This window comes from Delphinus delphis, chromosome 11 (genome assembly GCF_949987515.2).
Source record: "Delphinus delphis chromosome 11, mDelDel1.2, whole genome shotgun sequence".
NCBI classification, from domain to species: Eukaryota; Metazoa; Chordata; class Mammalia; order Artiodactyla; family Delphinidae; genus Delphinus; species Delphinus delphis.
Window position 1 is genome coordinate 88,148,063 of NC_082693.1, and position 27,961 is coordinate 88,176,023.

At 45.0% G+C, this 27,961-nt stretch overlaps 1 protein-coding gene across 2 annotated transcripts in view; it reads right to left on the reverse strand.

Moving 5' to 3' along the window:
• The window catches only part of SYN3 (synapsin III), a 456,321-nt gene that overhangs the window by 371,440 nt on the left and 56,920 nt on the right, over window positions 1-27,961 (reverse strand). Inside the window, exon 3 of one of the 2 annotated variants that reach the window (XM_060025558.1) lies at window positions 22,326-22,383. In XM_060025558.1, coding sequence (XP_059881541.1) covers window positions 22,326-22,383 — 58 coding nt within the window. Of the gene's footprint in view, window positions 1-20,766; window positions 21,018-22,325; window positions 22,384-27,961 lie in introns of those variants that run through there. The other variant, XM_060025560.1, reaches the window with a different exon arrangement.

A 27,961-nucleotide genomic window follows, 5' to 3' on the forward strand; every position in this document is an offset into this window, starting at 1 on the left:
CCTCAGTCCCTCATCTGTAAACAAGGCTAAGAATGGTACCTTCCTAGGGCAGTAGTGAGCATTAGATGAATTAATCCATTTAGGAGCCCTTAGCAAGGTGCCTAAGTGAAAATAAGTGAGTAATCAATGTTAGCTATGACGGTTATATTCTTTAATTTGATCATTACAATGACCTCTTGATACGAGGGTAGGCATTAGCATTCCCATTAGCGGATGAGAAAACTGAGAAACAGAGAGCAAATGACTTGGCGAAGATCACAAAGCTACTGAGCAAGAGAGCTGGAACTTGAACTCACGTCATCCATTAATTCATTTAACAACTCATTTTTGAGCAACTACTGTGTCTGTTACTTTCTCTGATGACACAGCAGTGAAAGTACCAGACAAAAATCCCTGTTACCACAGAACTTGTATCTAATGGGGTGAGATAGACCATTAACAATAAATAATGTGTCAGGAGAAGAAAAACAGAAGGCGGTCAGGAAAAGTGGCACTTGGTCAGTGATATGAGCAAAATGAGGGAGACCATACCAGTAAGGAGGGTGGTTTTCTAGGCAGAGAGAACAGCAAGCACAAAGGCCCTGAGGCCGGAACAAATGTGCAGAGTTCAAGGAACAGCAAGGAAGCCCTGCCTGGAACAGGGCTAGTGAGGGCATGAGTGGAAGGAGACAAGGTCAGAGAGGGGACGATGGAACAGATCGTGGTAAGGATTTTATTCTGCATGAGACACTAAGATGTTAACACCATCACCATCCTCATCACCAACATCATCTTTACCAACGTCAGTGAACGTAACAATTCATCATCTTCATCAGCATTATCACCATCACATTTGGTAATGCAAGACGTCAAGGAGTAGAGTTTGAGAAAAAGCACCAGTAGTTGTGTCATCCTGATTTTTAAGGAATTTCTTAATGGCCAAGTTTTGTTCTCCAAAGCCTAGATGTACATTTGTTAGGGGTTAAGGTAGGGTTCTACTGGCTGGTGGCCAGAGGACCCAGGCAAGCCCTAATTCTGCCTGGACAGTCACTCCTTCCTGTTCATATTCCCGAGAAGCAACAGCACCTGAGAATCAAAGTAAAACATCCATTGTCATTTTCCCTCTGCCAGGGAAAACTTCAAGGGTAGCGAGAGCTTTTGATAATGTCCTGAGGATAGAAAGAGTGTTCACTGAAGGAGACAGGGAGAGGGAGGAGGGGGGAGGGGGAGAAAAATGGAGAGAGAGGGTAAGGGGGAAGAAGAGGGAAGGGGGAGGAGGGGGGAAGGAGGAGTGTGAGGAGGAGGAAGAAGCTTTAAGGGGGGACAGAGTGGTGACACAACCAGAGCCTCATCTCTTCTCATCTCTAGAGCTTTTATAAGGTTGAGAGACCTAGGAACAAATTTTGCCACCTGCAACAAATTTTTGCTATCGATGACAGATCGGGCAAATGTTCAGAGATTTTAAGACCACGGCTTAGCTACACAGAAAAGGATGATGGGTCACGTCCCCTTGACATCTACTTCTCATTGTTGAGCTGGGTTCCACAGGTTTAAACACCATTCTGCTGAATGATCAGAAAAGTGTGTTTGTTTATAGGATTAAACAAAGCAGGTGTGAAAGTCTCCCCACATTTCTCCAGATGGATGATGGATGGGTTGCAGATTGGGTGCAGAAGCAGAGTCCATGTTTGGCAGTTGTTTCACAGGTGGGTGCGAGACTGAAGGTGAGAAGGTGACTGTGGGGCTGGAGCTTTGGGAGGAGTTGCTTGGGGTGGGATGAGGCTAGATATGCAGCAGGCATGACCCTGTACCACCGTAGGAGGGGAGATCCTGAAGAAGTTTAAATAACACTGATGTAATTTAATTTCTGTAGATTCTTTTTTCCAAATTGAAACTGGTAATGTGATGACAAAAACAAATACTCTAGCCTACCTTAACATGCTTTCCTTTATTTAGTTTTCATTGTACACATCCAACACCATTTTCAGCACTGTAGGAAGGAAAAAAGCATTCAACCTTCCTTTTCTACCTGCTGCAACCCACAGCGTGGGCCTCACCTCCTCTCCCCAGGGCTGCCTCCCAGCTGTCTCCCCTCCCCGCTTCCCTCCACTCAATCCAGTCTGCACATCCAGGGGACCAGGGTAAAGCCCTGCACCAAGATGAGGACTGGCCATTCCCTCTGCTTAGGCCTCAGGAAATATGGCTGGATTTGAACCCCAGACATGGAGGCCCTGCTGCCCTCCAGCAGCTTGGGCTTGGTGCTGGACACTTTGGAAAGACCTGCAGGGTTAGCACTCAGAGTGCTAAACGCTGTGAAGAAAAATTAAGCAGGTGACATGACACAGAGTGATTGAGAAGTGTGCATGGGGGGGTGCCATGTCAGACAGGGTGGCCAAGCACCTCTGAGAAGGAGATATTTGTGCAAAGAACCTGAATGAGCCATGCAGATACATCGGGAAAGAGGGTTCCAGGCAAAGAGAAAAGCCCTGAGGCAGGGTGTGTTTGCTTGAGTCTTTTAAAGTTTGTCTTCATTGTGGTAAAATACCCATAACATAAAACTTACCATTTTAACTGTTTTTAAGTGTATAAATCAGTGTCATTAAATACATTCACACTGTTGTGCAACCACCACCACCATCCATCCATTCCCAGAACGTTTTCTTCATCCACAACAAAACCTTTGTGTCCATGAAATACTAACTCCTCATCTTCCAGAGCCCCTGGTAACCACTATTGTACTTTCTGTCTCTATGAATTTGACTATTTGAGGTACCTCATATATTGTGGGATCACAATATTTGTCCTTTTATGTCTGGCTTATTTTATTTAGAATAATGTTTTCAATGTTTGTCCATGTTGTAGCATATGTCAGAATCTCCTTCCTCTTAAAGGCTGAATAATATTCCATTGTATGGATATATATCACATTTTGTTTACCCATTCATTTTCCAGTGAACACTTGGGTTACTTCTACCTCTTGGCTCTTGTGAATAATGCTGCTATGAACATGGCTTTACAAACATGTTTGAGTCCCTGCTTTCAATTCTTTTGGGCATATACCCAGAAGTGGGATTGCTGGGTCATATGGTAATTCTGTTTAACTTTTCGAGGAACCACCATACTGTTTTCTACAGCAGCTATATTATTTTACAATCCTACCAGCAATGTACAAGGGTTCCAATTTCTCCACATCCTCGTCAAGACTTGTTTTCCGTTGCTTGATTTTAAGGAACAGCGCGAGAAGGCCAGTGTGGCTGGATCAGAGTAAGCAAGAAAGACAAAGGCAGGAAGAAAGTCAGGGAAGTCTAACCATGAAGGGCCTATAGTCATGGGAAGGACTCTGGCTATTACTCAGAGTGAGACTGGGAGCCTTTGGAGAGCCATGAGCTATGAAGGGTCATAATCCCATTTATAGTAAGGAAGTTAAAACCTGATGCTTCCAGCTCCAGAAGCATGGAGCCTCCAAGGGTAGCACAATACGTTTTTCTCCCAGGCTGCCAAAGGGTTAAGTAAATGCAAACACGGGTAAATGCAGTGAAAGGAGATATTTCCTTCCTCTGGCAGACACACCTGATGCAGGAAGCAGAGTCCTGCTCCCTGGGAGTGAGAGGCCTGGCCACACTTGTGCTTCCAGAAGAAAATGAACATCGCCTGGACACGAGATGGCTTAGCACTTCCCATGTCAGTTTCTGAGAGCTACTGAACAGCCTAAGGCCCCATCTGTTTTTAATCTTGTTAAAAGGGCCTCGTGTGCTGGCGCCTATTTAAAATAATGCACACATGGAGTTCCTAAAATAAAGAAGAAAAAAGGGCCAGGCTTTCCCCGCCGGCACAGCTTATGTGTTTGTTTTGGAGCAGGCTTTGGGAGTTCTGAGACAAGACACAACTAATTTCTCTTCCCGGGGTTGATTTGCAAGTCCCCATAGGCTTTTGCTCCAAGCATTTAAGGCAGCTTGGTATGAACCGGTCACCCCTTCTAAAGTCCACTGTGAAATATCTCCAAATTAAGGCTGGGCTTGGGAAAGGGGAACCCAAGGCCACTTTCTTCCTTGCAGAGGGTTGTTTCCCTGATTCCTTTTCCTCACTAGAGACGTTTCTAAAGGCTGAGTCCTCCTTTCTCAGATGCTCATTTTCTTCCCAAGGGGCCACAGTAGTTCCAAGACAGCATGACCCAGATACAGCCAAAGCCAGCATGAACCTAATCCCCAAATGGGGATCGCAAGGGGCAGAGTCAGGGAAGAAGAGGCCCCTGCACTCAATGCACTCCCATGTAGAGAAGCAAAGGCAAGGGGGTTTTTCTCTGTACACATTCCAGACAGCAAACAGCCCCTCTGAGCTGCTGAACCGATGACATTCTTGAGTCATGATGGCACTTGCATGTCCAGTGCCACAAAGAGATATAATGGGTCATTTCTGACCCTGCAGGCTAAGAGAAACCACATCACAAATGTAGAACCACTGCACAAGCTCATCAACAATGGCCCCGCATGCCTGGGACTTTATAACTAACCTCCCCTAAACCTGGAGCAAGGGAAGTGCGAAGAGGATACAGGAGCAATAGCATGAACGTGTCCATGGTGGCCCAGCAGTGAGGGCTCCTATCATTTTCTGCTCCTTCACACCTGCTTTGACTCTAAGGACCCAACTGACATTATTTTCACTTGGTGGTAGCAATGACCAGTGGCAGTGGGGGCAATGGTTATCCCAGTAGGAACAATGGTAGAAACAGCAGCAATAGAAGCAAAGGTAGGAAAAGCAGTGGTTGTAGTCTTTGGAGAGGTAGAGACAAAAGTAGTGATAGTACTAAGAGCACGACTAGTAGTAATAGGACTGGTAATTGTATGTGTTGTCTTGGTAGTTCCGGCAGCAATACAATAATTATAATATAGCATATTTATAATCCAATATCATTAATTATATTTATATTAGGATTACAATTTATAATAGTTTGTTAAGCACTTACTATATGCCAGGTACTGTTCTAAGGGCTTTGCATGTGTTAACTCAATTAATTCTGACAGTAACCTCATAAAGTAGGTCCTATTATCATTATGCCTAATTTATAGCTGGGAGCACTAAGGCACAATGAGACTAAATATAATTCCCCAAGGTCACACAGCTGGGAGGTGATAGGTCAAGAATGCAAACCCAAGTGATCTGGCTCCAGGATCCCTGCCCGTAACTATTCCCCTAGGCTTCTTCCAACCCTGTGGCTGGACCCAAGGCAAGGGGACAAGCAGGATGGAGGTAGTGAGAGAGTTACTTCTGAAGAGGCTGTCTTTGGAGGGGCCTTGGACACTTCCTGGAGGTTCAAAGGTTCAGGGCCTTCCAAGCTCTGCATCAAACAGAGCAGTAATTTTTATTTTTCAATTTGCTTAAATATTGGGTTTCACATAAGATTTAGTTAGAAACAAAAGAGTTCTGTTTTAAAAGACTGTTAAAAAGCAGCAGTGTGGTGAGGCTATGAAGTTAGATAGGTTTATTAACCAAGTCTTCTTTTCTGTATTCTGATGCTTTGACATTTTGGGGCTTCACTGACCCTGGATGGACTGCCTCTCATAGAGTTAGCCAGAACCTAGAGAGAGTAAGAGATTTGCCATAGACAGTGCCTGTCAAATGGAAGACAACCAGTCCAGAGCCCACACTGCAACCTCCACCACCAGGCTCTCACTCTGGGCCACTATCCCCCTGTCCCCTAACGCCCCGTAGCCAGGTACCAGAAAACCAGGGACAGTCCCTACACCCCAGAGCCTGCTAAAATTATTCAAAGTAGCCAACCCTGAACCTGCTTGCCACGCCTTGCCCTTTCCTTTCCGCAAAACCACAATAAAGGCTCTTGCTCACATTTCCCCTTGCTCCCTCTGCTGCCTGACTAGCTACAGTGCCTCCCCTGCGGCCCCCACATCGTGGCAGACTGTGCCCTCTGCTTTAGGGTACTATGAATATAATACTCTTCTTCCTTCATGACAGTCATTTCCGTGTCTGCATGTCTTACCATACTCAACTAAGACAAACCCCAGGCAACTTGACAACAGTAGGCTTGGTCCAGCCCTTCAGGGTTTCAGCTGACTCTGGGCCTCCGCTGGGCTGCTGGGTGCACAGTCGCTTACTGAGGTGGGCTGTGTTGGAAAGATCACTGAGCATGAGGTTTCTATTCCATTCAGAACTTCCTTGCTATGGGATCTTGGGGCAATCAGAGAAACCTCCGCCTTGGCATCTTTGTCTGTAAGAATAAAGAAGAAGGTCCCTGCCCTGTCTCTGTCCCGAGGCAACTGTGATGACTAAAAGGGAGAGTGAAGGTGAAGTTTCTTTGGAGTGGTCTGGGAAGCCCACATCATCATAAACTGAAGTACCACCTCCTGTTTTTAGGTTACCTGCGCAAAAGGTATACTCTTGGAGCTGTTTCAGTCTAGAACATGGTTCCCCAAGCTTGGCACATTGACTTTTGAGCTGGATAATTTATTCATTGCTATGGAAGGCTGATTTGTGTACTGTAAGATGTTTAGCAGCATCCCTGTCCTCTACTCACGGATGTCAGTAGCATCCCCGTTGTGACAACCAGAAAGATTTCCAGGCATTGCTAAATGGCCCCCAGGGGCAAAATCAACCCTGGTTGAGAATTACTCATACAGAAGGGATGAGTTAAGCTCTCTCCCCTCTTCTTTTTCTCCTCTCCACCTCTCCCTCCTCCTCTTCTTCTTTCCCCTCTTCCTCCTCCTCCTCCTCCTCCTTCTTTCTCTCCCCTCCCCCTTCTTCCGAAGATGATCAACAGTTTGCAACCCTAGGTACCCCTGTGGAACAGCAGGGCTCTAAGGACATGACTGGAAAACAACTGCTCTAGTGGACAACTCCAGAAATTGCCAGAATAGAATTCAGCATTCTGTTGTCAGTGGCTCTTGGTTTCATCCCCATAATATATTTACCAACTCAGCTCATATGGCGGGATCCAACCACCTTATCCATAATTTACCATCCTTTTTAAGTAAGCTCATATCAAACCCACAGAATGTGAGAACTGGAAGCTCCTTTGGGGTCACCCAGTGAGTTTCATCTTGCTGCCTGCTGTGTGGAGAATAATGAGGCTGGTCAGCAGTGGTGCCTGTCGTGGCTGGAGGGGAGGACTAGCAGGTGGAAAACACTCCGTGCATCTGCCAGTTCCTCCTTAACAAATGAGTCAACCCAGATCCAAGGTCCTCGCTGATTTAACTAAAATGAACCAAATTCCTACAATGTGCTGAACACAGTAGTATTGCTATTACTATTTTCATTTTGCAAATAAAGAAACTGAAGCTGAGAACATTGTGTCACATGCCCAAAGTCCCATAGATAACAAGAGGTGGTGCCAGGATTTGATCCCTTGCTCTTCTGATCCAAGGCACAGCTCTGTCCATCACATCAAACTGCCCTGAAATATCTTTCTTCCGAAGCAACAAAAGATTTTCCTCCACACAAGTAAAACACTATAGAGTGGTAATAAGAACTAGTGAAACGAGCTTGTTTACTTTCAGATTCTTAATGCCATTTCCCAATAAATACATGCAAAGAGCAATTAAAGTGAGGATTAGAAGAAACCAGAAGCCACACAGAAGGGTGGTAGGGGTAGCAGATGCGGATCCCAGAATGAGGGGTGAGTTAGCAGTGGGAGTCAGGAGAATGTGTTTTATAGAGTATGGGCTGCTTGGGAGCCAAGAGTTCAAATCCTGGCTCTGCCCATTTTAAGCTGCCTTGCTGGATTTCTCTGAACCTTAATTTCTTCTGTAACAGTAACAGACAACTCCAAAGGTCACTGTGAGGTTAAAGTAAGGTTATATATACTAAAATCTTGGTAGAGCGTCAGGTGTGTGTATGTAAGTGTGTGTAGCAAGTGCTTAATATTTGGGAGTTATTTATTATTATTATCACTATTATTAGTATTATGAAATACTAAATTTTGTGAAGGTATTTAGGGGAAAGAAGCATGGCTCTAGACTGATTAGAGGACCCCTCCTAAAAAAAAAAAAGAGTGGGGAGAGAGTTAGGTTTTAGAGAGATGGGTAACTGGACAAACAGGTATATGGATGGATGGAAGAGTGGACAGATAGATATTCATAGAAACATTTTTAGAAACAAAGATGCAGAAGGGGGAAAGCCACTATAAATAAGAGACCATCTGAATTAAGTGTTAGCTCCTCCAAAGACCCTTGGAGGCACCACTGAGCAGAGAGAGGAAGAGAGGTGGTGAGAACACCATGCTGGTGCCTGGTTAGGGAGGGCTTTGGTGCTGCCTAGAGACTTTGGCCTTCATCCCATAGACATCGAGGAGCCGGGGCCATGGAGAGCAAAGGGAGTCAGAGAGAGAACAACGCAGTTGTATAAGAATAAGCCAAGTGAGACGAATGATCAAAACCTCGTTCTGTCCAATGAATGCGGAGTTGGGGGCTCCTGGCACTTGGCTGGCCCAGCCACAGGAGGTTCAGCCCCTCGTTTCCCCTGCTTTTCCTGGCAGCCAGAGGGGAGGGCTGCTTGTCTCCTCCCTGTCTGGACAGAATGTAGGCCCTGAGGTGGGGTGGGTGGAGAGGTCATCTGGTCTGGTTCCATCTCAAACTGGGTGAGAACCCACCCAGAAGCTCATGAAGGAAACCTGAGGGAGCAAAGTAAGTTCCAGAAACACAGGTAAAGGGAGGTCAGAAAATCCAGATGGGCTGCCTGTGGTCTCTGAGAAAATCAATCTGAAAAAGTGCTGTAGGCTGAAGGAAGCAAGCCTTTTTTCTAGGTCTGGCTGGGCACCAGGTGAGTCAAGGGAACTGGACTTTGGAAACAGGCAGACACAGGTTCCAATCACAATTCTGTCTCTAACTCCACAAATACCTACTTTACCCCTCCCAGCCTCAATTTCGTCATCTGAACAATAATAGGACTAAATCTAGCAATGTGTGAGAAACATTAGAGCCATGAAGGGCACATAACTGCCCTTCAATAATAATTTTTCTTCTTCGCTTTAACACGCACGCAGAACCCCCAAAATGCAACTCGATGTCCCTTAATGGGACTCAGTTCCACTTCCAATTTGGCACTGCCCTCTTATCATTGCCAAGTTCTTGCCCTGAGAATTCCCAAAGCCTGACTTGGCAAGAAGGAGACAAGTTTGCCTCTACTGTAACCAGCACCGTGACCTTGGGCAAGGAACACCAGGTGATTAGCCACGGTTCTAAAGAAGATCGAGACAGGCAATAAGATGCAGGGTCAGTTTTATGGGCGCCAGGGCTTCTGGAGCACCTACATCTCAGCTCTTCCACCGACCACTGGGTGGCCTTGGGCAGGACACTTAACCTCTCGAGCCTCAGTTCCATCAGTATTTCCTTGGTGGGGTCATGGTGAGGATTAAATGTATACAGGAAACTCAGACAGTGGCTGACATGCTGTGTAAACCTAATGTCAAGCATTGCTTTACCTGTATCGTTGCTGTCAGATTAGTGCTTTACCTGTGTCATTTACCACATAAAAGAATATTTGGGTGACTCTGTTTCCTGGGAAGTTCTTACAGTAGATCCGATATTTTCTCTGTAGCTTTTTCATTTTCCCCTACTTCAGAAAAGTCACACAAATATTTATTGAGCACAGATTATGTATCTGGGTACTCGAAGCACCTACTAAGTACCTAAATTAAGTGCCCAGTAGTATCATGCTACCATAACACTATGTATCTTTTATTCATGGCTCCTAATCAGTTTGTAATTATGGTGTGTGCGTGCGCGTGTGTGTGTGTGTGTGTGTGTGAGTGAGAGAGAAATCAATTATGTGATTAATATCTGTCCCTCTCATTAGATTTTAAGCTCTATCAGGTAGAGACTACATCTGTTTTTAATTGCCATTTCAGCCCTAGCACTTACCACACACTAGGCACTCAGTAAATACTTGTAGGTTGAACAAAGATACCCTCCATGTTCTCTATAAGCCCAGAGTCCAGAGGGAGTGGTAGGCAGGTGAAAGAGTAATTTCAAAGCAATCTGGTAAGTGTGATGGTAGAAATATGCATGAGGTATGTGAGAGCACGGTTTAGAGGCACCTTGTCCTGCTTAGATACAAGCAGCTCAGGGGAAGCAGAATAGAAATAATGCCTGAGCTAAACCTTGAGGTAAGGTAGGCAGGAGCTAACTCGCAGAGGACCATGTAGGCCAACCTTGGGTCCCACGGAGCAAGTCTAATGCACAAGCCAGCGCTTACACAGAAGAGGAAATTCATCACGTCCTTTTCAGGTTTTACTTCTCCAGGATACACCTTCCCAGGTAAAACAGCATCTGGAGTCAAACTGTGAATTCCAGCTCTGCCACTTATAAGCTGTGTGGCCTTGAGTAAGCCACACAACCTCTCTTAGCCTTAGTTTCCTCATCTGGAGAATGGGGGAACTTGCAGCATCTACTCTTCATAGGGTAGTTACAAGGATAAATAAACTAATCTGCAGGAAGTGCTCAGCGTGTGCCTGGCATTTAGTAAGCACATGATTAGACACTGGTTATTTTCACTAATCCCCTCCGAGCCCAGGCTGCACAGCTGTCACATACATGACAACACCATCTGTGGAAATTACCTTATGTCACCCTCTAAACTCCCTAAGAGAAGTGGTCCAAGGCAGGTTCAGCTTAGGCTGAATTTTACTCTAAAGGAAGCAGTGCCTTAGGAAAGCTTCTATGTGATGTTAAAGATACACATTGTAGAACATATAAACTCATTCTAAGATGCCAGCCTCTCCTTTCTTTCCCAGGGTCTAGAAAAGGCAGCCAGACTGGAGATGATCCAAAAGAAGCCATTTCAAAGCATACATCCTGTTTATGTGTCGGCCACACTCCCCACCTCTAGAGATTCTGGTCAGGGTGGGCTGGGAGATTCCTTAGACAACCTAATAGATTAGTTTCCAGTTTAGCATAACAGCTAGACAGATTTTTGCAGTGAAGTCATCCAAGTCAATTAAAAGGCATTTTTCCCTGCTGTGAGTTCAGAAGTCCCTTTGGTTTGTTCCAGCTTTCTGGGATGTTTCATAATACGTTCCACCCTGGGTTAATTAATAACTCTTGATTCCTACTGAAATGCAAAGACCGAGATCCTGTGTGCAAGCACATCCGGGCAGGGGCTGCTAACAGGGCTGGGGTGAGCCCAGCGGGGGCTCCTCTCATCAGGGCATGAGCCAGACCCCAAATAGTGGAGATGACAGCAGAGCTGGCAACAAATGTAAAGAGCGCCTGAGCAAAAGCTGAAGGTCAAAGCTGAAGGTCAAAGCTGGAAAAGTGGTGTGTGGAGGGGCAGAAGGAGGTGGAGGAGGGAGAGCATAAGCCCTTGAAGGAATCACAAGGCCAGAGATTAGGTTGGTTGGGAGTAAGTCGGAATGTGGGTGTGAAGTGGGTCAGAGCAAGTGGCCGGGACTAAGCTGGTGAATAAGATGCAGTTGACCGTGGTTTGCTTTCATGCAATGCCAGCTTAAACACATCCTGTGGGTTTGGTTCCATCCTCTCTGTTATAAGGAAAACAGGTCATCCCTTCTATTCTCAAATACAAGTTACAGGTATGAGAATGAAGCTTAAAGGGCTAAAGAACACATGCATTTTATGAAGTTCTTTCCATGAGTCTCCTCCCCAAGCATAATATTCCAGGATATGATGTTTTTTCACCCAAAATCCAGAGCTGAGTTTCCCTGCCTCCAGTCTCATGCCACCAATCCTACCCAGTCCATCTTCTAAATCCACTATCAGCATGTGCATCCTAAAATGAAAACATGATCATGTTTTCATGTCATGTTGCCATGACCTAAAAAGTTCAATAAATATGTCCCCACTCCCTCTGGGACACGATTTCTAGCCGCATGCTTTGCCATACATAGCCCACCCCAAATAGAGACTGTTCTCTATCTTCTTTTCCAGGTTCATCTCCTACCACCCTTTTGCATACTCTGGTCATTTCCCCTACATGTGACAAGTTGAGATTTAAAACACGCTCTTTAGTGGGAAGGCCTGATGTGCACAACTGCACCCTTCCTGGCCTGAGCTAATTCTCATCCCCAAGCCTCTGTGAAGTCTTTCCAAAGAGTGTCCCAAGGCAAGGTTGACAATCCCTCCCTCTTCTGTGCTCCACTATGCTCTGCACGGAACTCTGTGACAGCCCTCACCACAATGTACAATAGTCAATGCCCCCAATGTCTATTTTCCACCAGAAGGAGAACCCTTTGAGAGTGGAGGGCTCTGTCATTAAGATCATACAAAGCACGTTCTCAGTAAGTGTTTCTTGAATGAAGGAGCAGTTAAGACAAGTTTTGTTTACTTTTTTATTACACATCCCTCAAGAAATTAAAGGGCTTATTGAGTTCTCCTTCAGAACCCTTACTTTCCATTGGAGTCTCATCTATCTATGATACTAACAGGAGGCAGGGCAGATGTTGATGGAGTAGGGTGGCAGTTAGGAAGGGTAAATTACCAAACTTGGCAGGTAGAGGCTAAAGAGCTACGAGCAGCACTTCCCAGGGCAAGAAGATGGACTCACTCTCATGCCCATTGCTCCTTTCTTCTCATTGCTGGTTAAGGTACAGCTATACCAGGAAGGTGGGTCATGAAGGATCATCCAACTGGCAAAGCAGTCCCTGTTACACTTAGAATCAGCAGGGTTCATCCAATCATGGCCTCAATATCCACCCCCCACCCCACACCGCTGCACTGTTTGGAGCCCACCATTGGCTATCAGTGGGGGTGGGCTCCCCCCCACCCCCACTCTCAAAGAAGAAAGCCTCTTGCGGTAAATGTGGAAAGTATGAACTTCATGACTAGAGAATTAGATTAGTTCAGCTGGTATTAAAACCATCAGAAGGGGGCTTCCCTGGTGGCGCAGTGGTTGGAAGTCCGCCTGCCGATTCAGGAGACATGGGTTCGTGCCCTGGTCCGGGAGGATCCCACATGCCGTGGAGTGGCTGGGCCCGTAAGCCATGGCCGCTGAGCCTGTGCGTCCAGAGCCTGTGCTCTGCAACGGGAGAGGCTACAACAGTGAGAGGCCCATGTACCGCAAAAAAAAAAAAAAACCATCAGAAGGGACAAATAGTTTCTTCAAAGGGGAAGACAAAAGGTAGCATTGGCAAGTGGAGAAATGTAGTAGGAAAAACAGTGACATGGGAGATGGAAACCTGGGTTCCCCACGCTTTGCACTCCAACAATAATGTGATGTGTGTGCTAGGAATAGTCACTTCGCCTCTCTGAACCTCTGGATTAGATGATCTCCAAAGTCCCTTTCTGGCTCCACCCTTCTATGACTGTACCACATCACCCAATCACTCAGACATTCACTCAACATTCACTGAACACCTTGACCAGGACCTGTGCTACCTGCTATGAAGGAAAAGCTAGAAGTTTACACCAGGTGCCAACTGAGTGCCATGTCTCAATGGGAAATAATATTGGTTTTATATATATATATATATATCAATAATAAAATCACACATACAAACATCAACTGTTTATATGTCTCATCCCCCAACTATGCAGCAAAGTTCTTTACAGAATAGACTATATTCTTTCCATTTCTGAATAATCCCACAGACTGACACCTAGAAACTACTCAGGCAACATGTGATCAATGATGTGAAGGTGACTGTAAAAATAGCTACTAACACTTATGCGGCACTTTCTAGGTACCAGGATCTGCTCTGTGTTCTTCACGTGTGACAACTTATTTCATTCTCACAACGACTCTACAGGTACATATTGTTGTTGTTGTTACTGTTATTATTATTTTCATGTTACATATGAGGAAAATGAGGCGCAGAGAAATCAAATTACTTGCTTAGGGTCACTCAGGAGGTAGCAGAGCTGAGATTCAAACCCAGGTGATCTGGCTCCAGAGTCTGAGCTATTAACACTATTCATGTAATCTAAAAATATATAGCTACATTTACAGACAAACAGTGAACGTTAACTCTTGGGGGAAAACAAAGAACAAACAGACTTGTTAACAGGGGAACTATGCAGCGATAAGCCAGAAACATCAAATGATGAGTCAGAGTCATTAGGATTAGTCAGGAAAGGAGGAGTCTTTTGCTGGAAGAACATCTCATAAGAACTTGTAATTTATCCAGTAGATCAAAAGAGTAGGGTGAGATAGGAAGGGATGGTAGAATGATGTGCTCAAAGAACCTAAGCAAAGAGAAGAAAGGCAAAGAACTTGAAGAAGGCAAATTCAAGATCGAACATACATACACTGATAGATCTACTTTTGGTTAAGAACTAGGACCCTGGAATTGGCTGAACCTGGGTTCAAATCCCCGGTTCCCCACATTCTTATTAGCTGTGTGACCCTGCCTGGGCAATTTATTTAAGCTCTCTGAGCCTTAGTTTCCTAAGCAACAGGAATGTTGTACAGGTTAAATGAATTAATGCAGGAGAAGGATGTAACATGGGCCCTAGCATACAGTCCATGCTCAATAAGTTTGCTACCATCACCATGATTATTGTTTCTCCATTTCCCTATTGCCTTCCTAAGTCAGTGAGCCTAAAGGTAGGCCAAGGATGGTGATAAACCCACATCAATCAATGCCATAGTTAAGGAGAGAAACACTTGCTCCTCTAATGAGTTACGTTTCATCTAATAGTCCTAGTGTCCCACCTGTTTTTTTTTTAATTCCTCCAGCTGGTTCTTACATTTGAAAAGAAAAAAACCCTCTGTGGAGACCTGCACGCTTTTAAAAATAATACAAAACAGAATGTCTGAGGTCAGGGTAAGCCAAGCCAAACAAATAAATCTTGCAGGATTGTGTTAACAAAACAGGCTTAGTAGATCAGAGCAGGTAGAGCTCTGCTGGACTCAGCCCTGCAGAGAAACACCAAGCTCTGGTGAATTTCAAACACAAGGAGGTCAAATAAGAAGATCAAATTATGGAGCACTTCAGAGTTCAGCATCAATGCTTGGGCTGTAACCAGGAGAGCATTCTGTGCAGGATGGTCTCCAGAACCCATGAGTCGTGTAAAGTCCTAGAAATCCAGACCCAAAGGATCTTATAGATCATCCGCACAACCTCTATGGAGGGTCATTTGTCACTATCTATCAGAATTGTAAATGTCTTGAGAGGCAGACTCTGAAATGAACATTAGCCTTTGAGAGGTTCATTAGGGAGCGCTGGGAATCACCACCACTGGAAGGGAAGAAAAGGGAAGGAAGCACGACTGGGTAGAGGGAGAAGTTGGGCTACACTGCCGTCTCAGCAGAGGTCTCTGCCAACTCCGCAGGAGCTCTGAAGCTGGGATGGCCCTTCAGAGTTGTCTCAAATTGGGGTAAAGGAGCTAGGTCTTTATTCCCTGTGCCAGCCAAAGTCCCAAGAGATGTGCCCTTGGGGAAGGCAGATCTTTTCACCTGAGTGAGGCATTTCAGAATGAGGGCTGACAGCTGAGGGCTGTCTTCCGGTATCAATTCCAGCAGCTGGGGGAAAGTACTTCATTCCTCAAGGTGCATTATAGCATGCACTACCTGCAATACTTTTTTTTTTTTTTTTTGCGGTATGTGGGCCTCTCACTGTTGTGGCCTCTCCTGCTGCAGAGCACAGGCTCCGGACACGCAGGCTCAGCGGCCATGGCTCACGGGCCCAGCCGCGCCGCGGCATGTGGGATCCTCCCGGACCAGGGCATGAACCCGTGTCCCCTGCATCGGCAGGCGGACTCTCAACCACTGCGCCACCAGGGAAGCCCTGCAATACTTTTTATAACCAGTTTTTCTATTCTAGATAGGAGTCCTACGGCTATACTAACTGATGCTTCAAATTAAATAAGTTTAGCATTGTTTATAATAGTAAAACTATGGAAAATAAATTGTGGTATATCCATATGACAGCACCCTTGGCAATCATTAACAAGAGTGAGACAGCTCTGCACATACTTTCATGGAATAAACTCTAAGATATACTAGATAGAAGGGTGTGTGTGGATGGACTGTGTCGCTCACTGTCTATTACCATCAGCCCCACACCCATCCTATCCTCTCCTGCACTACGGGGGCTGAAGGCCTAACTCTACACTTCCCAGGTTCTTTTGACACACAATTCCAGCTTATTTCTACCAATGGGAGGCATTCAGGTAAGAGTTGACATTAGGAAGATGGTGGTAAGTATTGCACTTCTTATGGCAGCAACAGAAGCTTCACAACAGCAACAGCAGTTAAAGCAGGTTGGTGACAATTCCTGCAGCATCAGTGGGAGTGCAGGCTCATGTTCTCCACTGGCAATAGTGGCAGTTCCAGCAGTGGTAGTGACAACAGTGAATGTAGGGGACTGCTGGGCTCTGGGCAATATGATTTCCCCCTTCGACCCATTTGGAATCAATCTTCCTTATTCAATACTCCTCTGAAATACAATGCTTTATGTTTTTCTGATCAACTACCATCTATGAAAAGCAAAGGAAAATAAACATGTATGTGTATTTGATTACTGCATTTAAAATTTCTCTGGAAAGTTGCCCAAGGAACAAGTGATAATGGTTAAATGAACTGGCTAATAAATAGTTAAATGATTAGTCAAAGAGAAACATTGGTGGGGGCAGGGTTGAAGGTAGACTTTTCACCAGATGCCATTTTTTACCTTTTTAATGTTTGACTATTTGAATATATTACTTTTATGCAAAAAAATAAAAGAAAAAAATAATAAAAGTTATATCTGATTAGGTACATACATTTCCTGTGAAATATTTCCCAAATTAACCACCCAGTTTCTGCCACAGCATTTCAAACACAGGGACTCCCTACCTACCAGAGGGATGTGGTCTATTCATCATTACTCAGCACTGCTGAACAGTTTCTGTTTATACCAAGTTGAAATCCATCTTCTTGTATGATGTACCATTAGCCGGAACTCTAATCCCAGTGAAATAATATAGGCTGGTGGTTCAGCACACATGCAGATGAAACCTGGGTTCAAATTCCTCCCCCATCACTCATTTCAAGCAGGATGTTTAACCTTTCTGAGCCTTAGTTTCTTCATCTGCCAAATGGGGAGAGTCATAGTACCTATCTCAAAGAGTTGTGGAAAGGTTGGAGTAAGATTATGCATATAAAGTGATTTAACCAGTACATTTGGTTATTGTTCTTGGTATCTGCAACACCAGCAGAAAAATGCAGTGGATAAGAGGAGGACTCTGAATTCAGACTGCTGGGGTTCAAAAACAAGTTCCTGCCAATTATAAATCAGGCAACCTTTGGAAAACCACTTATTCCCTCTGAGCCTCAGTTTCTGTTAAGATGGAGGCAATTATAGTGCCCATACCAAGAGCAAAAAGCATTTATCCTTATCTTGTAAGTACTCAACATATGGTAGCTCTAACTCTTTTCAACCACTCATTCAGGTGGTGGATAATTGCACAGAGTACAGTGGGTCCTACCAAAGGCCTCTCTTCTCTGGACTAAGCATCTCCAGTTCCTTACACTGATCTCCTTTGCTTCTCTCACTCCAGCCACTCCCTTAAGAAGGCATTCCAGGCTGCTACTATTCCCTCCTGGTGTGACGGTACAACTGGATCTCTCACTGGAGTCTGGGTAGAATATTGTGTGAGAGAGTTTGTGTGCTGTGTGTGTATGTGTGTGTGCCATCACCTTCCTGGATTCTAAATGCTGTACTTTGATAACGCAGCCTGAAGTGGCATCAGGTTTTGCAGGAGTAACGACCGTAACTATAGTTACTGAGCTCTTAATATATGTGCCAGAAACTATACCCAGCATATGACTTACACTGACTTACTCACTCCACACATTAACTTTAGGGGGTAGAAATTATTATCCTCATTTTTCAGATGAAGAAGCTGATGCTTAGAGATGTTATAAGTGAAAGGTCAACCCAGCTAAAATATGGAGCTGAGATTCCATCCCCAGTATATCTTACGCTGGAGTCACAGTCTTAATTTCCACATAATATTTCTTCTCACGAATATTAAGAATTTGTTCAACTCAAATTTTAGGTCTTTTTTTTTCTCATGAGATTTTAATATGCTAAATCTCCCCAGTCCTTCTCCTCTTCAGCTGAGCTTTTGAATAGGACCTTATATTGTATCCTTATTCAGTTTGATCATATCAAATTTAATCCAGCATACTCTCTCTCCCATTAACTTCAGGTCATTGGTAAATGTAATTCGATAAATCACAGTTAAGAAGGAGCTGTAGAACAGAGCCAAGGGCAGAACTCTTTGGTAAAGCATTAGATGTATTTCTTTCAAGGTGAATTACTATCAAGTAGTCATTTCCTAATGGGGGTAATGTCCAACCTGTTACCAATCCACAAAACCAAATTAACTAACATCCAACCTCCACTTCTCTATCTCACCAACAATTATGTCTTGAAATATAACATGGCCTTTAATACAATATCTACAGTTAGGGTCCATGCTAAGAAAGGTTGCCCCAGAAAGAATTGTGGATGGTAGGCTGAAGTAGGTATGAAAAATATATACATCACGGTCCTGAGTGTTTAACTTATTTTAAGGGAGAAATTCCACCTTTGCTCCCAGCAGACAATTAAGTTGAGTAAATATATAAAGGGCAGAAGACAAACAGGATTTCAACCAACAGCCTTCCCTGGGATCCATATGCATCCACCTAAACCCATCTCAACTCCAATATCACACAAGGACAGGACTCCAAAGGAGCCACCGGCATTCCTATGTAAATCTGTGGCTTGTCCAGCTTCAGAAGAGAAGGATCTTCACCTTCTCCAGCCTCTCTTTCCATCTGCTGGAGCAAGGCACTGCCATTCCTTATGCTTTGGTACCTCCATTAACACTGAGGAAAGACTGACTATTATAATTTCAGCATTTATTAGAGAAGAATGAAGCCCAAGGCTCTACCTCACCAAGCCCTAGTCTGCTAGTCTCAGAACTGTGAGTCTACTTGATATTAATCCATTCATCAACCTCACTGCTGAGTCCCACAGAGGGGTGACTTGCACCTGTGGAGAAAGAGACCCTTTGCCTCAAGTATAAACAGAGGAGAGCTTGACATGCCAACCACCCTGGCCGGAACCTCTCAGGCCCTGCTAGGACACTGCTGTGAGGCCCTGCAGAGCCAGCAGGGCATTCTGGGTAATAGGATGCAACATGAGGCAGCTTCCCCGACTGGCCTCCCCAGGGTTTCTTGATTCCTGGCTCTGCAAAAGCTGAGGCAGACAGTTTTTGAACTGGGGAGAAGAGGGTGGAGAGAAGTGCCGGAGGCTTCCTCTAGGCTGACCACAACTAACTCATTTGCTCTGTCCAGCAAAACCCAGACAGTGCAATTATCTGGTTAATTTGGTCCTTAGTTGGGAGACAGAATTCCAAAGTGTGAGGCCAGCTCAGACTAAAAAGTGGCTTCCATCCTAAGAATTTTCCTAAGTGCTATGCTTATGTGACCCACCCATCGATCCAGATGGGAAAAGACAAACAATTCAGACTCTAAGATGAGTTAAGGGAGGCCTATATTTCAGGGAAAAATGCCCAAATGACCTGCTAATTGGTCTCTTGGCTAATTTTGCCTTCTGGCTGCCATGGAGGGAGATGACTAGAGATCAAGATGACTGTAAATTAGCCAACTTTTTCCAGCATGATTGTAGCCCTCATAGACTGGCTGAGTGTCACCAGTGTCCTGGGTGAGTATTCTTAGGGCAATTCTCTCTGATGCTCCTGCTTATAGATTTTACACCCGTAAGTTGGGCCAGAAGAATGGACTTGAGGATATGGGGAGGGGGAAGGGTAAGCTGTGACAAAGTGAGAGAGTGGCATGGACATATATACACTACCAAACGTAAAATAGATAGCTAGTGGGAAGCAGCCGCATAGCACAGGGAGATCAGCTGGGTGCTCTGTGACCACCTAGAGGGGTGGGATAGGGAGGGTGGGAGGGAGGGAGACGCAAGAGGGAAGAGATATGGGAACATATGTATATACATAACTGATTCACTTTGTTATAAAGCAGAAACTAACACACCATTGTAAAGCAATTATACTCCAATAAAGATGTTAAAAAAAAATGCCCCTGGGGGTTTCACAAATGGGATGAGACAGCTAGCAACTGAGCATTTACCAGATGGTGTATGGAAAACTCAGATTTTTGAGGGAAGATTAAGGAAGAGCAATTTATCTCCATTGGAAACTGACAAGCAGCCTGGAATCTGTGGAATCCATCAGTTAGTCATTCTGCAAATATTTGCTTCCGCTCTAGTATAAGCCAGGCCCTGTGTTATTTAACAGAGTGAGATCCAAACGTCCCTACCCTCATGCAAATAATACCACATCTAAATATGTGGTTAAAAACTCAGATAAGGGCTAGGAAGGAAAAGTTGAGGTGCTATGAAAGGGAGTAAGCAGCTTACCTGATTTAGATTGGGGTGGAACGGCTCAAATAAAGAATCTTTGAGAAAGGAATTTTAAAGCTAACACTTTAAGATTCTAATTTGTTTTTTTAGAAAGATCACTCTAGTTTTAGTACAAAAAATAAATTGGAAGTGGATGAAAAGATGAAGTTAGGAGGCTGTTGATTAGGAAGATTGGATGAGAGCCAATGATGGTTCAGCCAAGGACCTAGGCAATGGGAACGGAGAACAGTGGGTGGACTAGAGAGACGCGGGACATGGAGTCCACAGCACCTGGTGAATGGGTATAGTGGTGGAGGGAGAGGGAGGTACCCAGGAGACCATGCAGGTTTCTGGCTAAGGTGCAAGGTAGATGGTAGCACTCTGCACCGAGAGAGAGAATTTAGGAGGATGAGTAGGCTGGGGCCAGGGAACGACAATGTGTTCACACATCACTCCATACCCTGTACTTCCAGGCTCCTTACCTTTGCTCATGCTGATTCAGTCTCATGCACTCTTCCTGTTGAAATCGCCACTTGTTGAAATACTATCCATCCTTTAAGATCCATTTCAAATACCACCCCCTCCTTGAAGTCACTTCTGACTCCCTCAAATAGTTGTGGCCTCTGGTGCCCACAGCACTAAGTCTGGACCTCTCTTTCCTGGATTCTACCTGTGTTAGGTTCTGTGAAGACTTATCTTGCCTCCCTTCCTAGACCACAAGCTCTTTGGGACAGAGCCTCTGCTTCTCTATCCTTGTTCCCCACGTGTTAGCTAGCTAGCATAGCAGACGTTTGACAAATATTTGTCAAGTGAACAAAAATAACCTGCTCTTTGCCATGGAAGGAAAACCAGTAGACATTGGACTGACTTGAAAGCCACAGGATCAAATCGAAATTCAAGCTGTAGGTGTTTTAATACTAAGCCAACTCAAATTTGATGCTCAGAAAAGCTTTCTGTTCCTCCAACACAAAAAACTCAAAGAGTGCCATAAAAGTCACACCTCTCTATTTTTTTATCGTGCTTTTCTGAGTTCCTCTTATAGCAGGAACCTTTTCTATCTTATTAATTGTTTGCCTTTGATGATGAGGATGATGATAAATGGGTAACATTTACTAAGTGTTGATATATGACAGGTGCTATTCTAAGTACTTTTCTTGGACTAACTCATTTGATCCTCTCAGCTACCCTGTGAAGTTGATGCTATGATTACCCCAATTATATGGATGAAGCAACTGAACTTCAGAGAGCTCAAGTATTGTTGAACCAACATCACACAGTTGGGACTGGAACCTAGAGTCTAGCTCCAGAGCCCATGCCCTGATGTGCCCTTCTAAGGCCCAGCACGGTGCTTGGTATTGAGTTAGTCCCCAGCAAATGTTCACTGAATGAATGGAAGGAGCCCTGGATCTGGAGACTACAAGTTCTGGTCCTAATTCTATCTCTGACTTCCATTGCAGTCATGGGCAAATCTGTGCTTCTTTCCCTATAAAATGAGGGGTATGGATGTTGATACCAGTGGTAATAACAAGAGCCAGTATTCAAGATTCTAATCTCTTTTGAAGCTTTACATAATTTAATCCCAAGGAAAATGAGACGCAGAAAGACTGACTTGCCCAATATCTAGAAAACAAGGGAACCCGGATTCAACCCCATTGTGCTTCCTAGCCCAAGTGGTTCCAAGGAGACACCTTAGGGACCACGGTGGGGAAAGGAGGGAGGTGGAACAGGATGGAGCAGACAGACTTTTGGGCTCCCTATGACCGTTTCCATCAAAGAAGCTTTACGTGTCTCAATTTGGTAGAACGGGCTCCTACTTGCGATTTCCTTTGAATAAAAGTTCTGCTGTTAAAACAAAAAGGTTGAAAACCATTGGACTAAATAATTCTGGAATTTAAGAAGTCTCCCAAGTATAAGTCAGGATTTTTCTGGTAATCTTGACTCATTATAATTATATAAGATGGGGAAGAAGGTTGCTCCTGGGAATGGCTCCAGCTATAGAAAAAGTCACGGCGATAGCACTAAAGCCTCAGCTCCAACCTACCTGTTCCACTCGGATCTCAATCTCTCCATTCACCTTCTTTCCATGGAAATACTTGGCCCTGTGAAGGAGAGGAAGAAATCTACTGAGTAAGGATGCAGACTGCTTCACTCTTTCCTCCCTTTTCCCAAAGGTTTTACCCCCAGAGGTGCATGTCCAGACACATTCCCCACCTTCCTGCTCTCTCCCACCTAGACAGGTGATTTTCTCATTCTTTATATATATATTGTGTGAGAGAGGGGAAAGAGTACAGGATGGGAGGACTGGACACTCAGGTTCCGGTTCTGCCAAGCTGCTTTACCTCCCCGTGTCTCCATTTTATCCTCTGTAAAAGGTAGATAGTTATACGTGCACGATATATTTCTAAACATTATTTTAAGGATAAAAAGAAATAAAGAATCCTACGTAAATAAATAATGCAGAATTCTTTTGAGTTATACCCTATGTGATCCATAAAGGACGTATTAAATTGCTCTATCCAACTACTCATTTCTTTATTTGTCCATCTAGAAAACAAGGGAGCCCAGATTCAAACCCATTGTGCTCCTACATTGTGCTTCCTAGCCCAAGTGGTTCCAAGGAGACACCTCATCTGAAGCAGACCTCATCTGTCCCTTGGTCCATCCATCCATCCAACCACCCTTCCATCACCTTTCCTCTACATCCCTGCTTCTGTCTTCCCATTATCAATAAATGGCATCCCATCTATCCATCACTCAAGGCAAAAACCTAGACTTCATTCTTGTTTCCTCTTTCTCTCTCCCTATCCCCATGGATTCTACATTCTAATTATTTCTCAAATCCATCCACTTGCCCATTTTTCTCTGTAAGCACCCTAATCTTGACCTTAGTCATCTCTTTTCTCATATAAATTCTCTTTTCATACTCTACTTTTCTTTCATAGCACTTATTATAATTGAAATTACTTGCAATTAGTAACTGGGTTTCATGCCTGTGTCCAACCAAACTATAACACAATTCCTCCAGGCCAGGAACAACCTACCTTACTCATCATTCTATTCCCAACACCCACCAGAATGCTTCACACACAGTAGGAGCTCAATTAATATTTGTTGAAAGAATAAATGATTGAAGAGATAGATGGGGGAAAAATTGTTGAATACTTACTCTGTGCCAAAAACTGTGCTATATTCCTAGTCTTTCTCATTTAACACAGCTACCACCATGAGGTGGGTATTATTATTTCCATTCTATAAATAAGGAAACTCAAACCCAGAGAGACGAAATACTTTGCCTAAGCAGCTTTAATCCTGGACTTCCATTGCCACATCAATGTTTTTATCTCAGCTCTGAAAAACAGCAGCAAATATTGGGGTGCTCCTGGGTTTAGATGCCCTCCCGCAAAGCAAAAGTAATACAAGTTTCCATCTGCTGTTTTTGGTTGTTGGTATGATGAAACTAATAGTTCTCAGTGATTTGCTATAATCTGAGCACCGTGTTAAGCATATCCATAGACCTTCTCTGGGGCACAGACAGCTCTTTGCTCCCAATCCCAATTCTCCTCTTTGCCTACAGTGAGAGTGTTTATAGACTGGCACCAAGAAATGTATATCCCAACTCTGCATTTAGCTAGGTATGACCACATGATTGAGTTCTAATCAGTAATGTTACATCCAAGAATCTTCTGCTTAGTTTCTTCTTCTATTCTTTTCCATCGGTGGAACATCGATGTTGCCACCTCTTTTTTCAACCTTCCAGATTGAACCTTTGCTACAAATTCTCTGACCAAGCTGCAGTCTCTCTGCTTCTGAAGTCTATCCACACTTATCAGATGCCAGTGGAGTTCATCTCGACTGCCTGAACCACTGACTGATGGCTGTAATGTTAATGCCACTTTTTCTTATAATGTTGAACGGCTTAGATGTCAAGTAGGTAGAACTTTATGGGAACAGGAGTTGTTAGTGTGACTTGAAAGCAAGATTTGTTTTTTTCTCCCAGGATGGTCTTCAACAAAATGTGTGTGCAGCCAGCCTCATGCAAAGAGAACCTTTTCAGTGTAGTTTGTGAATGTTATGAATCCTTAAAGGTAGTGCTGGCAAACCCCAGACCCTGGGATAAGACCCCCCTCTAATATTTGTAGGGCCTGGGACAAAAGAACAAATGGAAGGCTATGTATCATATGCCTGATATTTAAAATTGATAAAGCTAGCAAACATTTAAATAAAACATGCCTATCTTCCTTCCTTGACCAACACAACTTCATAATGACCTGGAAGGGTCAGAATTTAAACTTCTCAGAATTCTTGGAGATCCACCCAGCACATGGTGGCATGGGGGCTGCCAGCTCTTGATTTCCATCGTCCTTCCTAATTCTCCTCCCACCCTCCTCTCCTGCATCACTGGAGCTTCTTGTGCATGCTTGTGGATGACCCAGCCCACATGGCCAAGCTTCATCTCCTCACCCACACCGGCATCAACAGTGCCTTGGCCATGTCTGGGGAGGATGGATCAGGGAATCGGCCTACACAGGCCCTGGAATTGGGTCTGGGTCCCTATGCGCAGGGATTTCCACAGGTCTGGGTACCCACTGCAAAATCAAAGGGTGCAGTTTGCAGGGTCCTCCTTTGCTGTCAGGAGTGTAGCTAGTAAGGGCCAGAGTATGACTTAGGGCAGGGGTCCCTGTCACTTGGGTTTACAAGAAGTACTGGATGACCCTGGGACCTCAGGATGGTAACTAATGAATGAAATCACTGGTATACTGGGAAAAGCATGGATCTGGAATCACAGAGGCTTGGGCAAAATCTTAGCTCTACAACTCACTGCATGTTCCAAGACAAGGAACTTAACCCCTCCAGGTCATAGTTTTGTCATCTGTTAAGTGCTGATAACATCTGCCAGCCAAGGTGTGGTGAGAAACTCACTTGATCCTGTACGTGAAGAGCAGTAAGTAGAGTGTGTGGGCTCAGAGGCAGACCACCTGGATGCAATCCCAGAGCCACCACTCACTCACTGTGTAACCTTGGGTAACTCATTCAACCTCCGTGTGCCTCAGTTTCCACATATGGGAAGCAGGGATAATCACAGTAACTATCCCACAGGGGTGCTGTGAGGATTAAATGAGACACGACGTACAAAGCACTTAGAATGGTTCCTGGCACAGAGTAAGCTCCAAAGTATACAGCCCAGGGTCTGAAACAGAATCAACAATGACAGCAAAGAAACCACCGAGTGTGTATGCTGTGGCTACAGGTGGCGTATGTGGGGACCCACAAACAAACATAATCTTACCCTCATGGGGGTTACAGAACAGAATTACAGTTCATCTCACTTTGATCTGCCCCGTTAGCACAATAAGAGATTGGTGATGGTGCTGATGATAAACAGGTGGCACTGGTACAGAAGGCCTACAAGTCCTTCACATCCCTCCTCCTACTGTATTGACCCCAGTGTCCACCCTGAGGAGCAGCAGGGCCAGGACCAGCCCCCACAGGTTCAAAGTCTCATAGAGCCTCTAAGCAGCAATGGTGAGTTAGATCTTGTGCTTAAAGGTCTTCAGGATTCAGCTAGACCCTCTGGGACCTTCATGATCTGGACCCTGTTAACCTATGGTCCATTTCTTCTCTGGTTTTCTGCCCACCTACTGCACACGCTCAACTTCCTGTGATTCCTATGCTTTTATGACTCTGAGCCTTTGTGTTTGCTGTTCTCTCCTTCTCTGCTTGGTTACCTCTTTCTCACGTTCAAGATCCCTGACTACCGTTTCCTTGAAATCACCCCCCCTAATGAGGCTAGGTTAAGTGTCCCTCCTCGGGGTTCCCACGGGGCGCTGTACTTAGCAACCATATAACACATATCACTGTGTGCTGGAATGACATGTCCCCTGCCCCCATACACCTAGTCTGTGAGCTCCTGGAAACCTGAAACCGTGTCTTAATGCTCACTGAATCTCCCAAAAGCAGCACAACGTGCCAGGGCACAGGCACATGTTTAAGGAATGTTTGCTGACTGGGTAAATGAATAATGTTTCCAGGGGTAGGCCATGGGGCATCCAGTGCTCCAGCTGCTCTACTGCCATCTACTGGTGCAATGCTGTAACACACTTACAAATCCATACCCATTACCGTGTGGGGTCACCATTCAGTGTCCAACACACACAACCTAGCAGCCCTCGACGGGATTCTAACTCTGATTCTAACTCAGAACTCAGAGCACTACACCAATACCACCCAAGCATCTCTGGCCTCCACGGGCCTCACCTTCTGAGGAGAAACACTTGTTTTGCCCATCTCTGGAATGTTTACTACAGGGCCTGCCAGACGGACTCAGGCTGAAGCTGAGGGTCAGGCAGTCCATCCCCCTGCTTGGCCGAGAGTCGGAAGTCTGTCTCCTGACAGGCCACACAGACTGCTGCCTCCTTGCCTGGGGCTCATTCTGTCTGGCAGAGGAAAGGGTAGGGATGGTCTGGAATTCTAGATGCCCTGGGGGCTGGGGTTGCTGCCTGTGTAATTGCCTGGCTGTTTGACCTCAGGCAAAATGGATGACCCCACTGTGCCTGAGGTCTCAGTCTTCCTAATGCAGACCTCTTCCTAAGGCCCTAATATGTTTATCCTCATAATGAGATCCCTGAATCCACAGGCCAATCAGTCAAGTCCTTGGCCTTGGGAAGGGGTTGGGGGAAGCTCTTGATTCTACAAAGCTTCCATCTCTGTGGGTGGTCTCAGATTTTACTGCCACATCAGAGGCACCAGGAAGGAGAATATTATAAAACCAGTGCTGCCTTGGGTGGGAAATCCCTAGTTTGGGGAGGCGGGATTTGGTGAGTGAGCAAGATTTATGGGGAGGGATACCGAGTTCTTTCATGGCTGCAGGAGGGGCAGAAGAGAATTAGCACAAACAGGATCCACCTGTGTCCAAGCAGCACCCTTCTAATAAATCCCATCTAGGATGTACAGTCAATGAGGCTAGGCCTTGGCAGTGCCCTTCCCGGGGAGGAGAGGGTCAGGAATGTTCTGTCTCAGAGTAGCTGGAGGAGAACGAAAGCAGGGATCTGGCCCTAGAAACAGATTTTCTTATTTCTGATGTAACATGCCCATTGCTCATTTGTGGCCTGGACAGAAGCTGGGGGAGATGGATGACAGACCACACAGGAGAACCCTGAAGGTGGGCACACTCAGGGTTTTCTCAGTTAGCAGGATGAGGAGGGTCACATGACAGGTTGGATGGATGAAGGTGTGACAAAAGCAGGGCCTTTGAACACAGAGTTCCAACTCAGAGATCCAATTCTAGCTCCATTATCTACTCTTAAGAATAGCTAACCCTCCTGGTCCCCTCCCACTGCCAGAGGGGACCCTCCAATGATGGAGCAGCCTTATCGTACCTCTTTGCAATTGGGGGGGCTCCAGTGAGTTAGGACAGGGAGGGACCCTCTGAGAGTGACAAGGTCCCTTGCACCTGTACAGGGATCTGTGAAGGTGAGGAAGTGAGACATACTAGGGCCTGGAGCCACATGATATGATGAATGTCCCCTCGTAGGCTTCTGACAGCAATAGGGAAGATTTGTGTGGGCAGCTCTGATCACAATTCATATCATTTATTCACTCCCTCATTTAACCACTACTTACTGAGCTTCGTAAGGACTGGGCACCCTACTAGGCATGAGGGGAAAGGCTGATACAGTC